The 18,949-nt window shown below is 36.5% G+C and overlaps 1 protein-coding gene across 1 annotated transcript in view; it reads left to right on the top strand.

Annotated features, from left to right (window-relative positions):
• CPZ (carboxypeptidase Z) overlaps nt 1–8,439 on the top strand; it is a 34,528-nt gene extending 26,089 nt beyond the window's left edge. The window contains exons 8-11 of the mRNA NM_204578.5: nt 996–1,131; nt 2,205–2,344; nt 5,484–5,583; nt 7,399–8,439. Of these exons, the coding sequence (NP_989909.4) occupies nt 996–1,131; nt 2,205–2,344; nt 5,484–5,583; nt 7,399–7,748 (726 nt within the window). The 3' untranslated portion in view covers nt 7,749–8,439. The remainder of the gene's footprint in view (nt 1–995; nt 1,132–2,204; nt 2,345–5,483; nt 5,584–7,398) is intronic.
• The last annotated feature ends 10,510 nt before the right edge of the window (nt 8,440–18,949 follow it).

Raw genomic sequence — 18,949 nt, forward strand, 5'->3', positions numbered from 1 at the left:
CAGATACTCTGGCCATCAGAAAGATTTTGGCAAATTTTCTTTACATGGAATCACAGAATCCTAGAATGATTTAGGTTGGAAGTGACCTGGGATTTTAGACACCCAATTCCTTGCATGTTGTCGTAAGAACGGTGCAGTGCAACCCGTAATGCTGATCTGATCTGGTGGCTTCTTACAATTGTTGTCATTTCAGGGCTGAAATCTAGAATTGTAGTTTTTGTACATGAGATTCGAATCAAATAAATAGATAGGAGTATTTGTGTTAAGATTTGGAATAAACATTGGAGAAAAAGTGATAGAAAACTGATTCAAAGAAATGGCTTCCCCAGATCACTGCTGCTTCTTCTGTCTTCACTTCATGTATCCATCACTTTTCCTTTCTGAGTGGTGACTCAGCTGCTCTTCATCATTATTAACACTCTTAAGAGATCGGTCATGACATACTCCATCTCTACATCCTATCCTTCCATTTTTAGGAATGGTTTCTGCCCCATGAAGAAGCAGCTGCCATTGAGATCAAACTGGCAGGTTGTCCTGTGAGAATGATAAGTGCAAAGCAAATTGACACTGTCTATTTTAACCACCAGCAGCTGATGCAAAGATCTGATTGGACTGAGACTGGTGTAGGTGTTTCTGAAAGAGTAAAAATAGTAACAGCTAGAACATAATGGAGAGAGCTGATTTCAACTATGAAACCCAGAATTTAGACCAAGCAAATAAACTCACTATATCTGCTTCTGATAGGTTAAATCCAAGTGTTATAAAATCAACAGGTATTTAGTACTGGCTAAATAAATTGGATTGCAGAGAAGCACCTTAGAGAAGAAAGCAAGTGAAAGCTTTCTGGCAGAACTTCCTTGCACAGAGGTTCTCCCTCTCCATCAGCATCAAGGACTCGGAGTTGCTCACTGTCTGGGCTCACAACAACAAGAGTTTCTAGCAGCAACAGCCATGACTGAAAGCTAACATGTTTACTCTCACACCATTTTTTTCAGATGTTTAAAATGCTGGCAAAAGCCTATGCTGATGCACATCCAGTCATCTCAGACCGATCGGAACATCGCTGTGGTGGAAATTTTGTAAAACGTGGAGGTATTATAAATGGTGCTGAGTGGTACAGCTTCACTGGAGGTAAAACCACTTTACCATCATTTCAATTGAGGTAAAACCTCTATACGACCTTTATGAGACACAAGGGTTTGACAGAAACAATTTTATTCATTTCGGTTTACTTTAGGTCTGATCCTTGCAAGAAGTTACCTGTAAGGGATGTAGTGATATGTATGTTGGTAGCATTTATTTCCAGCTGCCAAGGGACATATTTAACCTTGATAAAATCTAAAAAAGTTAACAAGCTATACAAGGGTCAAATTTGTTACTGTATATAAGATCCTTCTAGTTTTAAAATCTGAAAAGTAAAAATAAATGCGTAGTGCTGTGCTGTCATACCTTAGTGCCATAGGTTTGATTTCACCTTTCGGATTTGTACTCTTCTTCCTGAAAGTATTGAAGTATTGCATATTGCTTTTTCAATTTGCTTAAGTAAACTCCTTTTTTTTTTTTTTTTTTTTTTAATGAAAAACAGCAGAAACAAACTTCCCATTAATTTGTGCTTAAGTTGGTAATTTGATTTTCTCAATAGTATTATTCATTTTTTTTCAGTATCTCGTGGATGTGTTACAAGTGTTCATAACATTTTCAGAGGCACTTCAATCATGTCTTGAAATTGAACTTGGATAATTCTCAAAATTATTGCATTGAAACTGGGCATTCAGAAAGATTTGAGGCATGAGTGAGAATCAAGTTTAAGTATCTTAGACTTACATTCTTCTGAAAATTATATCCAGTGCCTTTTGCGCAGAAACATTTCTGAATGTTCTAGTGGCAAAAGGTCATCTCTTTCCTGATGACCTTTGCAATCATGTCTAATATAGCTGATTATCCAATTATTGTGATTAGCCCATTCTTATCTTTCTATTGCTGTTTCTTGGCCAGGTGAACAGTACTTGAAATGATGTTTTTTCACTGGAAAGCAGTGTCACAGTCATTAGTTAATTTGCAGCTGAAACAAGTTCTAACATTCTGAATTTGTTGAATAATTTATATGTATTGGCCATTGCCTTCAGCCAACTGCAACAGCAAAGTTCCAGTTTGGAGTTAAATGGGTTCTTCTTCATCTCTTCTTTTTCTTTCTGAATCTGTAGGTATGGCAGATTTTAATTACCTGCATACAAATTGCTTTGAAGTTACTGTGGAGGTAGGATGTGAAAAATTTCCTCTGGAAGAAGAACTGTTTACAATCTGGCATGAAAACAGAGATGCCCTTCTGAACTACATGGAGATGGTATGACTCTACTTTTTCAGACCTTAGTGCTTATGGTTTTTCTTCTTATTTTCTTTGTCAATATTTCTCTCATTACTGTTTCCCTGCTTAGTTAGTGAGACAGCACTAAATCAGTCATCACATTCCACCTGCAGTCCAGGGCCTCCACTTGTCTGACAGGTCATACAGATAACATTTTCCTTGCCTTGCAGGAACGATGAAGGTGGAGAACTTTAAAACAATGAAAAAGGGAATTGTCTCTAAATACTTTGTGCAACATTATAAATGAACTGTTCTAATTTTAATGCTCGGAAAAAAGAATACATGTAGAAAAATACAAGTTAGCCTTTCTCCTGAAGGATAAACCAAGAGATCTGTTTTCCAGAATGCTTCTTGGAAGTTTTTCACTATCATATTCCGTGTTCATGGCCCAAACTCTGCTGTACAGCAACAGGAGATACAGATTCAGTTGAAATGGGGAGGTTCTTAGTATCTTGCAAGAAATATTGTTTCCACACTTCCTAGCTCAATTTCTAGATGAAAATAGTTTAAAAAGTTTGAGGCCTTATTTTCTAAAGGGACAACTATATGTCTGTAAGCATTAAAGCAAGCCATTAAAAAGTCATTTTTAATAATAAGCTTGAGCTCAGCAAAAACAAATACCTCACTGACAATAAGTAAGTGAACACAGAAACAGAAGTTGCTCCTCTTTCTCTCAGCCATTAGTAGATTAGATTTCTGTCATGCCTTATTTTGATAGAGTATGCAGTAATTTAAAATAGTTAGGAGTGTTTTTATTGCCTTTCTAAGCAACCTCTTGCTACTTGTGGTAAGTATCATCATTCAATAAAGTCTACAGTGCAGACCACCAAACTCATTTCATTTTACAGCTGTCTGATGAAAATGAGTTTTAGTGAATCCAAATGGAGCTGGGTTAAATCCATATATATTGCAGTTGAAGCCTTCAAGATGTAAAGATTTTTATAGTGTGAGATACTGTAGAAGTCTGTGCCGGAAAAGCTTTTTGAGTAAATGCAGGACAGTAAGCAAAACAACTTTGTAGATAAGGATGACTGAATTACTCCCGATAAGGATTAAGTCTGCCATGACCAATTCTAACTTTTCTTATTCTGATACATACCAGGCTAGTTGGTGTGTGTACAAATCTCCTTGGCTTAGCACACTGAAGTAGTATTCATTTTCGTAAACAGTCATCTCTTCTCCCCATTGGAAGTTGTACCAAAAAACAAACCAAAAACCTGAAAACGACATGGCACAGACCTGAGGCAAAACCAAAAACAGTGTATTTAATAAAGCAAACCAAATCAACATCATTAAAGAAATTTCATATTTGTCATTTTTATCCTCTCATGTTGTAATTGCAAAATTATTATTGAAGTTGGATGAGGTCATACTACTTTGAGTATGTCTACAGTGTAAATTCAATTTGGCTCAGAGATGACTCTTCTGACCAGATTTACCCACTATCCATATGATAAATCCTCAAGTCCAATGCTGAAAAGTAAATTGCAGTTCTTCATCATAATCTTTTTTAAGGGACAGTTTTGTAGTCCTTAGACTGAGTTGTTTCTAAATCCACCAGTGAATTGCTCCACTCGGTATGGAAAGGCTACATTAAAATGACAGTACAATCTCACCTTAAATAAAAACTTACTGTCATTGGACTATGCTAATTATTTTTCAAGTTTGGTATTAAAAAGTTACCATAAAGTCAGATATTCAACTGCTTGCTTTTAAACATATCTATTTTCCACTGTATTTTTTTCCATTGCTTTGATGCTTTGCTCTTTAAAGTCAGGGAGAAAAATATGTAAAGAAGACCAGCACAAATTAATCATAGCAATTCAGGGGAAAAACAGGAATGGAATTACTTTTCAATTACGAAGTTCATATAGAGAAATTATTTCCATTTTTGAAAGCTGCAAAAGAAAGATCTTTTAAATAAAGTGAGCTGTTTGCACACCTCTTCGCTTGACAGAATTTTCATTGCTCTTTAGTATGTCAGCAAACACATTTCTCATCAGCTCAAGAAGCTGTGCTTGTAGAGAATAGAAAAAGGATATTATACACACTGCTATCATGACAGTCTGGCATGTAGTGATGTGTAGGCAGCCTGGAGATGATGAGTCCGAAGTGGCTAAAAATTTTCCTGAAGTACTCTTATTCACTCATGTTAAATAAAAATATTAACAGTTTCACAACTGTATTCAGTGTTATATATTGATTAATATCCATAAATGTGTGTTGAAAATTATTTTAAAATATTGCATTCAGGATTACATAGAATGTAAGGATTGCACAAAGGATTGCATATTTAATAATATTAATACAGAGTTAAATATCACATTTTACAAATATTTATTCTTCTTCTGATTTCTCCTTAACTTAGAATTCATGTTATTATTTTATTGCTATGTTTTTACTCTAAAATAATAAAAGTATGTCTACCACAAGACAGTTGTGCAGTTTTGGTTCTTTAAGCACATTGGGATCCTTTAGGAAGAAGTGGAAGAAAATGAAAACTATCTATTTCAACTAACAAAAATGACCTAGTTTCTTTGTAAAACTTCATTAACTGATTCTGCTACCAGCATGGCAGTGTATTGTTTTTGCGTGGTATTGTCTACAAGCTAAGAATTATGCATGATTTTGATTTACTTCTCACATGTTTTAATGCTGTACTTCGAGTAAAGGACCACTGCACTATACTGACTTGATTCTTCTCATAGCAATGATGCCTTTACACTGTGTGTAGAGCATGAGATTATTTTTTAATTTTTCATTTCTTTCTGGTTCTGGGTTTAGGGTAAGCAGTCAGCAACAGTTTTTAAATGCTGTGGTTGTATCATGAGATGCCACTCATCTGAACAGTGGAGGTACCCTCATTGCAATGCATAATAGTATGCCTAACCTGGGAAAGCACTTTTTCAATTCTACCTTTTCATCAGCTCTCTCCAAGAAGATATTGCTGCTTTTGAGATTCAACATAGATGTGATCAAAAGACTTATTAACACCCAAGGTCCTCTGTAATGGATCAAACCTCTCAAAAGTTTACTCCCTACATGGGTAGAATGTTCAGATGTGGTTCAGATATGTGTAGATCAATGACTCCTATCTCTCTTTGCTTTTCATTTCCAGGTTCATCGGGGAATAAAAGGAATTGTGTCTGATAAATTTGGCAACCCAATTAAAAATGCTAGAATTTCAGTCAGAGGCATCCAGCATGATATCACCACAGGTAATGTTTTTATTTCAGACTTTTTCCTGGGGCAGAGGGAAAGCATTGAGAAATAAAATAAACCTGCAAAGTCTTGTCACATCTGATGGAAATGTCACCTCATTGAGAAGTGAAGGCTCAGCTGTGTGCTTGTTTTGAGAAAAGCATGAGAGAGCAAATATCAAGCTTGCTGTTGAGTCTGTCATATCTCTGGGATGACACAGTCCTTGCAGTTAAAACTTCCACATGAAGCTGTCAGCCAGCCATCAAAAAACAATGCGAATTAGAGAAATTCAGAAATCCACCTAGAAGTACATAGTTCACGTTTGGAGGAATATAGCAGTATCCCTGCTGGGGAGCAAAGACTACTCTGTCCATCTTGTATTCTTGGAAAATAGATGAGACGTTCTGAGCATGAGATATAGAATGTATAGTAGTAGCTTTAGCAGCTGGAATAAGTGCAGTGTTTGAAAGGCAAGCAACCTTTTTTTCATCTGAAGAACAGTATAAATATATGCAATCTTTCAACAATGTTTATATCAAATGTAAAAGAATATAGAATTTTGAATTATGTTGCATGTCACCAGCTGATAACCATGAATCGAGGCATGTGCAACTGCTAATTTTCACAGTCCTAAAGTTCTGAGCATTGGAATAAATGCTTTCATTTTATTATTGATTTCATTGGGAATAGGATAGACCATAGGAGTGCAAAACAGAAGACATGAATGGTAACATTTTTCTATAATGATAGCTGTTGAATCAATTTGGAAAGCTACAGTGACTTATAATGTAGTGGATGTTTTCCAGCTTTTGGAAAAAAAGAAAAGAAAAAAAAAAAACACGCATCACAAATAAAACAAACAAACAAAAAAAACCCTTAACATTAGAGAGGATACCATAGTGGAGATGATGCAGATTCTTGAAATTGATGGGAGACTCTGGCATGAAATAGGGTCTCTTTTGAATTTCTTCCCAGATGATGGCTTTACATTGGCAATGGACATTTGAAGAATTAAGAGTTGAATAAAAAATGTGTTTACACTGAAGTAAAATGGAGCATTTGTTCTTGTGTTAGGTGGGGTTAAAAAATGTCATATGATTAAAATATCTTTAAATTTCAGTGTCAAAAAAAGGCCCGAAAAATTCCATGGGAAAATGACATTAATGCAACATTAACTGAGTTAAGAAACATATCATTCAAAATAAAGGAAATACAAAACGGAGAATAAATATTGCATTTTAAAAGTCCCTGCTTTTTGCCTGCAGGGCCTAACCTTCAGCTGGAGGAAATTTACACTCGTTTTATACTAATGGCAATTTATACCATCTGCAGCTCCGACTCCATGGTCTTATGCACTATAACATCTGCAAAGTAGTAGAATGTAATATAATAAAAAGAGGGATTTCTTACCTCTTTAGACATGCTATATTTATGTATGTATTGCAGCTTGGATTCTGCTTTCACTTTCTTAAGTTTCACGTAGTTTTTAACTCATTTTATTTCTTTGGAGTTATTCCTTGTGCCCATAGGAAAGCAGCAAGAAGGAAAGCTTCCCAGTTAGGGAAATTTTGTATGTGAATTTTACTCCTTAAGTTCCCAAAGGCCAGACTTTCGAAGGCAGAGTATATTTTTGTCCTTCAAATGTTTCTGTCTGAATTTCTGTTTCAAAATTTGTGTTGACTTGTTTCTAAAGTCCTTTAAAAACCTGCTCCCTAAATGTCTGTGTATCTGTGGATGTATGTATTCACGAGTATACATGAGTATGAGTATGTATCTGTAAAGGATAAAAGACCAACTAAGTTCTGTCTTCTTGTGCCTTTGCCTTTCCAAAGCTGCTGATGGAGACTACTGGCGACTCCTGCCTCCAGGGACATATATAGTCACTGCCCAAGCCATGGGCTATACCAAGGTGATGAAAAGAGTCACCCTTCCCATCAAGATGAAACGGGCTGGACGAGTTGATTTTGTCCTGAGACCTATTGAGATTTGGCCTAACAAGCTTCTTCGCCGGCCCATGGAGGACATGTATGACCAATATGACCCACTGGAACTGTTTGACCCTCACGCTCAACATGCACAGGCTCGGGGAGGGTCACAACAGGTCAGGGAGAAGCCCTGGTGGTGGTCCTACTTCAGCTCTCTAGACCTGCATAAACCCCTCTGGCTGCTTAAGCAGCACTGAATGGTGCCGTCGTGCTCTACTCACTTTGTTCTGCTGCCCTTCCACCCAGCTCCATGCACCCTGATTGCTCTTAGCAATATTTAAATCTGCGTCATTTGAAAGTACAATGTTAATTTCAAGCCACTTGCTTCTTTTGTTTTCTCTTTGCACACAAGTGAGTCTGTTCAAGTGTTTTTATATATTAAAAGCAATGGTGCACACCCATTCAAGAGCCAGGTTTTATGTAGTCTTTTTCTTAGTAATGTGTTGTACTTCTGCCCATGTAGTTAATCATCACATTCATTATTTATTAGGTTCTAAGTACCTACAGGAATATATTCCTGATCCTTTAATGCATTTTCGTACATGCCTTAACACATTAATGACCATGTACTAAAAACAATTTTCAGAAATCTCTTCTCTTTTTGCATTATTTTAATATATTAAGGTCCATTCATTAGCTTTTCTAATATAGCTCACAATCATTTTTTAAGTCCATCGTGTGACATTAGTATTGATTCTGGACTGGAAAAAAAAATCATTAGAAATATGGAAGTAAATCTGTACCTGAATAAGTAGCACATTCAGTAGGATGGGCTGCTCACAGACAGGTCAGTGTCAGTGAGGAATCATTAAATAATGTTTACCCAAGTACTGTTTCAGAAATTATCCTTTGAAGACATATGTAATAAAAAATTGTTAAATAGTCTTATTTCTTTGAACTCTCTTGCATCAGTAGACACACAGAAAAAAATGCTTGGAAAGTAGATTCTGTTCCAAGAAGTGTGAAAGTCCAATCATTATGACATATAAATGTTAATATAATATGAAGCTCTCTAATGTAATAAGCAAAGCAAAACACAGAAATATACACTCACTGATGGAAGTACACACAACCTATGGTGTGGAAAAATATATGAAGTAATTTGAAGAATATGACACGTTATGCTAAGGATGTTAATATCATACTGTCTTTAGTCCATGGGATTATTAAAGGAATAAACAAACAAATCATTAAGTTCTTTCCAAGATAGCTAAATGGGTAAATAGTGGTCTTGCAAGATGCTGTCCTCTCTCAGAAATGTTTTTGGATATCCATAATTTTGATGAAACATTGAGACCCGTACTTCCTTTTGGCTTGCAGTGGATAATGAGCTTCATGCACTTACAGTGATTCCTCATTTGAGTGTCACAGTGTATGATGAAGGTGTTTGTTTGGAGCTGATGTACTTCCTGCAGGAACTGCTGTATTAGTTGTCTGGATTGCCCTCTGATTTCTAAAAACTTGTTTCTTCATCTTAGATTTAAAAAATCCCGTATCACATGAGTCCTATACTCCATATGCATGTATCTTAAACTGTAATTGCCTAAGAAGACCAAGGAGATGAATGACTTTAATCCTGCAACCAGACACTGTACATGCCTGAGTGCCTTATTCCCTGCTATAACCTGATACAAGTTCAGAGTCTGTTGGTCCAGTGTTTAAATGTTTGCAGGACTGGAGTCTATGTAAAAATGAAAGAAAGCCAATTTGTAGTACTAATAAAAATAATTATGTGAGACCAAATGTACTGCATACACAAATTAGTGTTCCTTTCCCAAGCTTGCTAAACTGAAGAAACTCTGAATCCTAAATGCTTCACAGAGAAACAAGCAAGAGATGTACCTCCAGACTGTGTTTCCTGTTATAGGTATTACTAGTGTTAACCATGGTCATTTTTTTCCAAGATACTATCCTGTGAAAAAATTGGTAAGACTAACAAAATCAGAACAATATGCCAAATTGCTGGCTATTAGCTGTTCTTTTTATGTACATAATGTCTTGCACACTTAGAAAGATGCTTTCTATTAGTATATCCCATATTCTCATAAGACTATTTGGAATTTTTTCAAATAATCATAGTACACCCAAGCCAGCTGAAATATAAAACAGAATGGCTGTGCAGAAAATCCATTCCTTTCCATGAGTCCCATGTTGAAATAGCAGATGGCAATCAAGACTGTGGAAAGACAATTTTCTGGGAAAATTGTAAAGAGTGCTAAGTTTGAGAGAGTGTAAAAAGCAGCTCTTCTGGACTACTATAGCTCTAATGTGAAACTGGTACAATAGAACAAGAGTAGCTTCCCTGCATCTCTCTGCCTCATCCATAAAAAGAGGTGTTCAGAAGACAAAAATTTGAGATGAGACTTCTGGTTCACACACAGCAACCTGTAGAGATGGGATTTGTAAAACTGCATTGGAGCACTTATGACGGTTCTGGGAAAAGGTATGCATCAGTCTTCTGGAACTACTTCATTTTTCCAAGAGACAAAATCTTCAGTTCTGAGCTCCTTGGAGATGGAAAAGACTTCCAGCATTCTCTTGGTGCCTCTCAAACATTCATTTAAGCTTAGATTAGATTTGGGATGTCTTTATCAATGCTTTGAAGATACAAAAAGAGAAAAAAAAGTAAGGAAATAAGAAATCATTGGTCAAAACCAGCCTTGCAGACTCAGCTTGGCCTTTTTCCAGAGGACTACATGTTTAGCAGTTGGAATGCTTTCAAGAATTACTGTGTGTTCATGAGACTCCCTCTCCTTTTAAGTCAGAGACTACATAACTTTTTCAATTACCTTCCAACCACATATTGAACAGTATTGACATATGTTTTTTGTAACATCCTCCTTAATAATTAATTTCCTAGTCTCCATGTTTGAGGGGATCTTCTCATCCGTGGAGCCAAACTATTTCTGCAGAAAGCAATAACATTAATAAATGCTCTAACGTGCCAACTATCCAGACCTCATCAGTCTGCCAGCAATGAATCTTCCCAACAAGTCAAAATATGTAAATCTAAGCGATACAGTTACAGACATAAAGAGCAAAGAGGAAGATCTCTTTATGTCATATGTACAAATTACTTTTCATTCTTATTGCAGAAAAAAGAACACCTACAGAAAATATCAGGAGATACATCACAAGTTGTATATATGATTACACCAAAGAAGCCTTGGGACTCTGTTCCATTCATAGGAGACTTTTTAGATCAAAAATATTAACAGTAAACTAAAGGAGAAAAGCTTGCAGTTGTTGATATTTTCATCTGTTTAAACAAAATGATGTTTCATTCTTGGGCCACCCATACATAAGAAAGAGCATCTTTATCTTCATCACAACAGAAAAGAGGAGAGTGTTTAGAGCTGATTTCTTAAAAACACAGCTTGTTTCAAAATCACCATCCACCAAAGATTCCTGTTAACGTTTTTTATAATGCTTATCCCATTCTTCTCCTTTCAACATCTCAATTTAACGGCAAAATGAAAGCACTCCAGAGCAATATTGCAATCTTCCTGGAAGTCCTGTGAAGCAGCTGTCAATCAGGGTTTGCCAGACCAGTGTCATTTCTTTGTGTCCATCATTCTAGCATTTCACTGCAATTCAAGCAACAAGCCAGAGATGTCTTTAACCGCCATCCAGACCTGAGTGTGTGGGGGAACACCAGAAGGGTTTCTCTGTTGGGCTTTTTTGTGGACATATCCATTTTCTGGATTTCAGGCTATTTGAATGAATACATGATGAATGAAGGGAGATTCCCCCCAGTTTGGCTCCCAGGAGCCACCAGTGACACACAGTAGAGAGGCAATTGTGTTCTTGTCATCATGGCAGTGTAGTGGAAGAGAGAACACCATCAGTAAGTATATCATTGTAGTACTGAGACTGACCAAGTCCCATAATGGCCAGAGTTTGAAATCCTAGCATCATTTTTCCATACCATTCTGCGATATGAATAGTTCATAAAGCCAGGTGGAAAAGTCTAGTCATATCCCTGGAGAGGCAAATAAATAAAATTATAAATATAGGATTCTCTAAATAGTTAAACTTTTGACAGGTGTTTGTCGCTGAAGTGTCTTTCAGAACTGAATTCTGGAAAGAGATGTAACTTTTTTTTTTTAATATTTTAGAAATTTACATATATATCTTTGAGACAGATCTGTAATGTCAATGTATAGGTCTCAACTTCAAGAGGAAGCAAAAGGGGGAAAACATCATTAGCATGCATTGATAGCTAAACTTCATTAGGATTATTTTAAATGATGGGAGAAGAGTCTTTTATAGTTAAATACTCCTTTAAGGAATTGTATCACCTAACAATAGTGGCAAAATTCACTAATCTAAAAGAATTGTGATATTATTGCTGATGTTGTCTTTAGTTTCCTTCTTTCAAAATGTTATTTAAGTACTGTTGGTACACTCAGTAATGTAATGTATGCTCATGTCTGTCAGTTTTCTTTGTCACAAGATACATACCATTTATTTTCATGCCATTAGTACTGATATTTCTGTTTACTGAATCTGATTAAGCATTGTAAGACATTTTCTGCTTGAAAATACCACTACTTCAATGATATTTGCAAGAAAGAAGGCTCTGTTTCAGTGAAGTCAGGATATTTCATATTTCACAATTCACACAGAAACACAATTCTAAAGTATCAATTTCCTAAAGAATTCAAATATAATTTTGCATCTTGCAGCCACTTACATTCCGAAGAATAACTTTTAAATTTCTCTCCTTCCCTCTGGGGAACTCCTTAAAAAACAACTTTGTTTTTCTTTTTCAACTCATTAATAATTGCTATTACGAATAATGTGATAAAAATATACAGTATTTGCTTTATTATTATTATTATTTTGTCAGGGAAAGGGATTTCCTGGCATAATGCAAAATCTGTTAATTTCTCATTAAAAGGTCACCGAAGAGCCTCAAACATGTTGGTGTATTACATGCTATGCAATATATGCCTGGGCACTAACATCTGTGCTACAGTTACATGTGTAAAAATGCCGGCAGTGCTACAGTACTTGGAAATTAAACCTTAAACAGGTGAAGGGGTAAATTTATAAGAAACATAGGAACTCAATGGGAACACCTGCCCAAGGAGGTGATGGAGTCACAGTTCCTGGAGTTGTTCAAGAAATGTAAAGACGTGATGCTGAGTGACGAGTTTAGCAGACATGGTGGGAATGGGTTGGGATTGGACTAGGTAATCTTAGAGCTCTTTTCCAACCAAAATTATTCTATAATTCTGTAATTGTCATTTTTGGCACAGAAGTTTAGTAAGTGAAAGCTAAATCTCTGCTTAACTTTAAAAGCTTTGTTATAGCTGGTGATACGCCATAGCTATTTTAGTTTTGCTGCTCCATTTGCCCAGTACTGCACTAAGACAAATGCCGTGACTGTTTCACACTGTGCCATGTGAATTTCCCAAATTACTTTTGCTTGTTGCTTCCCTCTGCTGCTGAGCATAAGCAGCAGCTGCAGGGTGCAGAGGCTCCACACTGCATTGCCCATTCAGGGCAGTGGCTGTCCCACGCTCTCCTTTCCACTGTTCACTTTGGATCAGGGTAGTTCAGATGGAATTCCTACTCCTGCTTCTCTTCAGTGATTCTCTTTTTTTCTTGTAATAATACTAATTAATATCAATTTTAATGATTACTTGCAATCAAATACTTCCAAATGCACTGAAGTCTATAACTCCATTTGCTAAAACATTCATCGTATACTTTAAACACTTCAGTGGAAACTCTCTCTCTTGCTTTTCCTTCATTTTAGTGTCCAAAAGACATTATGGCCCAATTAATTTTTCAGGAGTGATGTGCCCTATATATTATGAGCAGATATTTAACATGGAGTTTGAATTCTCCTATCAGAAGGGCCTTAGAAAACAAGATGTTGCAATGATGAGGATGAAATTTGGTAGTGAATCTGCTTCAGCAAGTCTGAGATGACTTGTGCTGGGCTGCTAGCAATCCTTTTGGAAAACTGGCTAGTGACTAATCTAAAAGGGTGTTTAAGACTATGCATGAAGTGACAGAGTAAGGATTTAATCTTAGGGCTTTTTGGCTTTCTCTGTGCTGGGCCTGCTGTAAAACGCTCTAACTTTCCAGTCTACCTCACTGTGTAAAGGTTTGACACATGGAAAGAAGCAGTGATTCTTTAGTATGCTTTTATGTTCAATTTTGCGTCAGCTGGTAATCAGTAGGCTAGCTACAAGAGCCCTGTGCATCTTTTTCACTCAGGTACATCCAGTGCTTTTCATGGCCTTCTCTCCTCAAGTACAAAGCAGTATTATTTCAGATCCAATAGGAGCCAGCAATTTTAAAATGAGAATTTCTATTAGAGATACATATGTAACAGATAACATAGATGATACCAATAATGTTTGATTAATGGCAAGCAGACTGGTGAAGTCCATGCAAGTTAGATTAATAAAAAATGACTTCAGAATTCACTGCTTTATTCCTCTTTAACAAGAATAAAGATAACATTTGTCATCAGAAAATAAAATTTCATAGATAGAAATCACAGACAAGTATGCAGCAGTATATTCCAGAAAACGATGCACTGCTAACTAAAGCAAAAATAAGACTGCGTAGCTCGTACACTGACATTAACTGCCATTTAATGTCTGTAATAATATTTCAGCTAAATATATGCTTGAACCACATAACCCAGTATTCAAATGAACGTTATGAAGTCATACCCTGGATGTCTCAGTTAACTGTGGTGCTGGTCACAAATGTAATTTTAAAATCATCCATAAATCTACTAGAAAAAAACAAACCACCAAGTATAAACCTATACTCTACAGAAGGAGTAAACCTCTGAGAAAAAAATATGTAGACATGCAAAGAAAGAAATATAGGCAACTTGTTATTTTATACTTGAATATAATTCAGGGAGAAGGTGATTTCTGAAAACAGTAAAAGTTTATTGGAGGACTGAATGACATACTTGCCGTTCAGTCTTGGGAAATACACCTGTAAAATTAGATCAGAGAAAGAGAGTATAGAATCACAGAATATCCCCACTTGGAAGGGACTCACAGGGATCACTGAGTCCAACTCCTGGCTCCTCACAGCACCACCAAAAATCCAAACCCCATGTCTGAGAGCAGTTTCCAAATGCTCCTTGAGCTCCGGCAGCTCAGAGCTCTGCCCACTGCCCTGGGGAGACTGCTCCATGCCCACTGCCTTCTGGTACAGACCCTCTCCCTCACCCCCACCCAAACCTCCCTTGATACAGCATGGTACCATGTCCCACTGCCAGCTCTGGAATAGCACTGAGGCAGGTCCTCGGGCCCTTGAGTGTCTCTGTGACTCAGTGCCTACAACACAAGTCCTCCCTAGGTTTAAGAAATAACATGAACTTTTATTAACTCACAATATGATTTGCTGTTGTTTTCTTTTCCTTTTTTCTAAGCCACATGGACAATCCTTTTAATGAAAAACTGGACTAGAAGAACAATTTTATATTTACTAAACAAAAATGTTACAGATCGTAACTCCAAAAATGAGAATGTTCATTTTGAACATCTCTTAAGGTACACAAACACCTACATGAATGCATGCATGTGTACACAGAGGTATATTTATATAAAATACTTACATGAACATTGATGGCTTATAAATAAACCACATAATATACTACTCATTATTTTCTACTGCCATCAAAAATATATTTGAAGACATTTTTGAAGACATGATAAATATAGCTTGTTTCAAGCCAAATAACGAAGGCTTCAAAAGCAGGTGGATCATGAAACATAAGGTGTTTTTCCTTGTTGCTATGTTGATTCTAAATTGAATGAAACACTGCTATGACTAGAATATGAATATATGCATTTCTAACAAAAAAAAAATACTGTTATAAAAGAGTTTAGTTAGCTACGTTGATTTTATCTATACAAAACATCAAACTTTGGCAGTTTACAAGGTGCAGCTCTTCAATAACAAAACTGGCAATGAAATCAAAGGTGAAACGTGTAGTTTAAAGCAGCAAGTAAGGCTTAGAGGTTAGGGCTTCTAGAAAGCAAACAAAGTAGAGATATGGCAACCTAAAATGACCCAATCGTGTGGCTAAATTAATGCTCTAGGCAATACTGCTGTCTTCCAGTAGGAAATTAGGAAATTGGAAGATTCCTTTGACAAAAATATCTATTCTTCATGAATGTTAGGAAAGGAAGGAAGAAAGGAGAAACTTATATAAAAAAATCGAACACAGACCAGTAGTACTATAGAAAACCAGTCACTGTAGTCGAAATTGCTAAGAATATTTTTGTTCTATTTGCATAGAGGATATGTGAAAAATCATTTTTGACCATCAGGCCATTTCATTCCAAGTGTAGCAATTAGACAAGCTCTGGTTTTAAAATCTCAGAACCTTTGCTCAGCTACTCCAATCTTTGTACCAGAAGTCCATGGTTACTTTGCTTCTGATGTTAATGCTCACTTAAATGTCTGCTTGTTGGATAGCTCAAAAGCGTCAGTCTTTGCATGCTCAGAGGTAAGGCTCCTATTTCTGTCTCTGCTGGGATTCACAAATTGGATTTTCCTCTGACTACCTCCCTTGAAAGGCTTGGTCCATTCAGCACTCAGGTTGCTCATCTGTGTCAGTTTTCATTTAAATCTCAGCTAGAGAAGGCAGAGCCCTGTCTTCAATAGCCCTGTGTTTATAATATAGCTGCTCTATGTCCAGCTCGTCCCTCCATAAAAAGAGCTTCATTCCCTTATTTTCCTACTAACTGGACTATTTTCTGATCACTAAGCCATTCTAGGTAGGCTACTTGATATTTCTTATGCCTTCTCTATGTTTTCAGAAAAAAAATAGACAAAAAGACAGAATAATCCTGTATCATGGCTGTTTTCAAGAGACTGTTCACTCTTCGTGAAGTGAATTGAATACACTTATCAGACTGGACATGTGAGGAGCTGGAGTACCTTTAGAGGGATTAATCTCACCAGACTTTGATGTAAATGCAGGCAACCAAAATAATAGCTGTAAGTTCTGTATATAGTTAATGCATGGAATTAGGCATTTTCTAAATGTTGTCTGTCTAATCTAGAGATAAACTTCAACAGCATGATTGGCCTAAAACTGCACACATTTCTCAACATATGCTATGAAGTGACTAACTTAGATGTAAACATCTTCATAACAGTCCTACTATCTGAGTCTCAGGTAGGGAATAAATCATCTTACAACCCAAGGTCTATTTCTGTCACAATTCTTGGCGTGAGCAGAAGCAGATGTTTAGATTATTTGAGAGTGTTACTGACAAAAGTAAGAAATCTGTAGTCTTCAGATTCTTAGGAGTCAGGTGACATTTCAAGATTTTGTACTTTAATGAATGCTGTCAAACTCATTGAGGAATATTTTAAGTCCTTTTCATCTTTAATGGATGCTATCAAACTCATTGAGGAATATTTTAAGTCCTTTTCATAGCACTTTATCATGTAGAAATCTATTTTTATATGTAGAACTACCAAAATGCAATCAGAAGTACAAAGTATACATGCACTGGTAAGAGAAAAGTTCAACCTAGTTTATGTCAAGTTAGGAGGAAGTTTTTCACACAGAGGGTGGTGACGCACTGGAACAGGTTGCCCAGGGAGGTTGTGGATGCCCCATCCCTGGAGGCATTGAAGGCCAGGCTGGATGTGGCTCTGGGCAGCCTGGTCTGGTGGTTGGCGACCCTGCACGCAGTAGGAGGGTTGAAACTAGATGATCATTGTGGTCCTTTTCAACCCAGGCCATTCTATGATTCTATGAAGTGCAGTGTTACTTCCCTCGTATTTAATGAATATGCAGACTGGTACTCAGTCTGAGTCAAGAATATTTCACAAGCCAAGATGCATTTTTTCAGATTTCCAATGAAACCCCTAAATGATTGATTGGAAAAGCATTTTGGGTAAGACTTGACTGGTGGAAATATTCAAAAGCTGGGAAGGAGCTGTAAAGCCAATCTTTTCATTGCATGGCTGGTATCTGTACAACCAAGTTTTCATGTAGCAGGGGTAGGCTTCGTTGCTCTTCTTCCTTTTTTTTTTTTCCAGACAGAATCCTGAAGGTTTATCAGATATTGTGCTTAGCATTTCCTTACATAAGAATCTGCTTTTTAGAAGATCTTAGGCATTAAAGTTGTTGGTATAATCATGAGCACCTATGTAACTTTCTATATAATCTGGAAGATAAATTCATGATCAAATATATCATGTTATTACTTACGTTTCTCTAAGAAAGGAGAGGTGACTTAAGGAATACAACTTTTCATGGGGTAATGGTCAAGGACTCTTCTGCTTTCCTCTGACTTCTGCTGATGTCCATTCTTCAACCATTCTGGTGCCAAAGGGGAAAATGAAAAAAATGAGCAAAATGAGGGGAAAAAATAGCTTTGGAAAGCTCAGTCCAGCTACTGTTAAAGAACTTTAGTGCCCACATACTTGGCTCAAAGTGGGTAACTCACAACCACTCGCAACACATAGAAATGAGCAGTAAAGCCACACCATTAAATACATCTTCCATCCTAAATAGTGACTGAAAATCTGTTGTGTTGAAGGGTAATTGCAGAGATTTGACACAAGACAGTTTCCTTCTATTTTATCCATATTAAAAACACAAAAGGGTGGTGCAAGCATGCCCCTGGCACTTCGGTTTATAAAAATAAATATTATGGTTAAGTGGATGGGAAATACAATAAGCAGTTAAGAACCAAATGGGAAATATCTCCTTGTTGAGAAATTTTTTTTTTTTTGGAGTCTTTATTTTCTTTTTGCAAAGAACTGCAGTCAACCTTGCAGTGTATAAGCTAAGAAAAGAGACCACACAACCCTTTGGGCACGTTAGTAATCATTATGAAGACTCAGGAGTATTTGCTAAGATGCCTTAATAATTGACTAAAGCAGCTAAGCTGTGTTATTGTGCTAGAAAGAGAACTGATTTCCGGTTCCAATTACAAAAACAATGCAGAACATTTATTTTTTCCTTTTATCATCTAGATTTCAATTCTTCTAGCCTTAATGACTTTATGTAATTCATTTCACTGTGGAAAAATTACTGTCTTCTTTTGTGACTGCAGAATGACTCCCAAAGACGAATGAGCAAAGCAAATATTCTGGTAGCATCACAAAGTTATAACAGCAGAGAAGAGCAGCAGAGAGTACTGATAACTCCATCATCTCAGGAACACAGGGTTCCTGGTGTCCTCTTGGTTTGTGTCTTGATGTTCCCATAAATATCCCCCAGGCCTAAGAAAAGCTATACTCACTGGAAAGTCACCTTCTTAGTGGGAGTCCTAGAAGGAATTCTTACTTTTGAGATCTTTCTCAAATTTTGATTGCAGTTGACCAAAAGTCAAGACAAAGTAAAAAGAAAAAAGAAAAAAAAGAAAAGTGGGGAATACAT

The sequence above is a fragment of the Gallus gallus genome, chromosome 4 (genome assembly GCF_016699485.2).
Source record: "Gallus gallus isolate bGalGal1 chromosome 4, bGalGal1.mat.broiler.GRCg7b, whole genome shotgun sequence".
Lineage (NCBI taxonomy): Eukaryota > Metazoa > Chordata > Aves > Galliformes > Phasianidae > Gallus > Gallus gallus.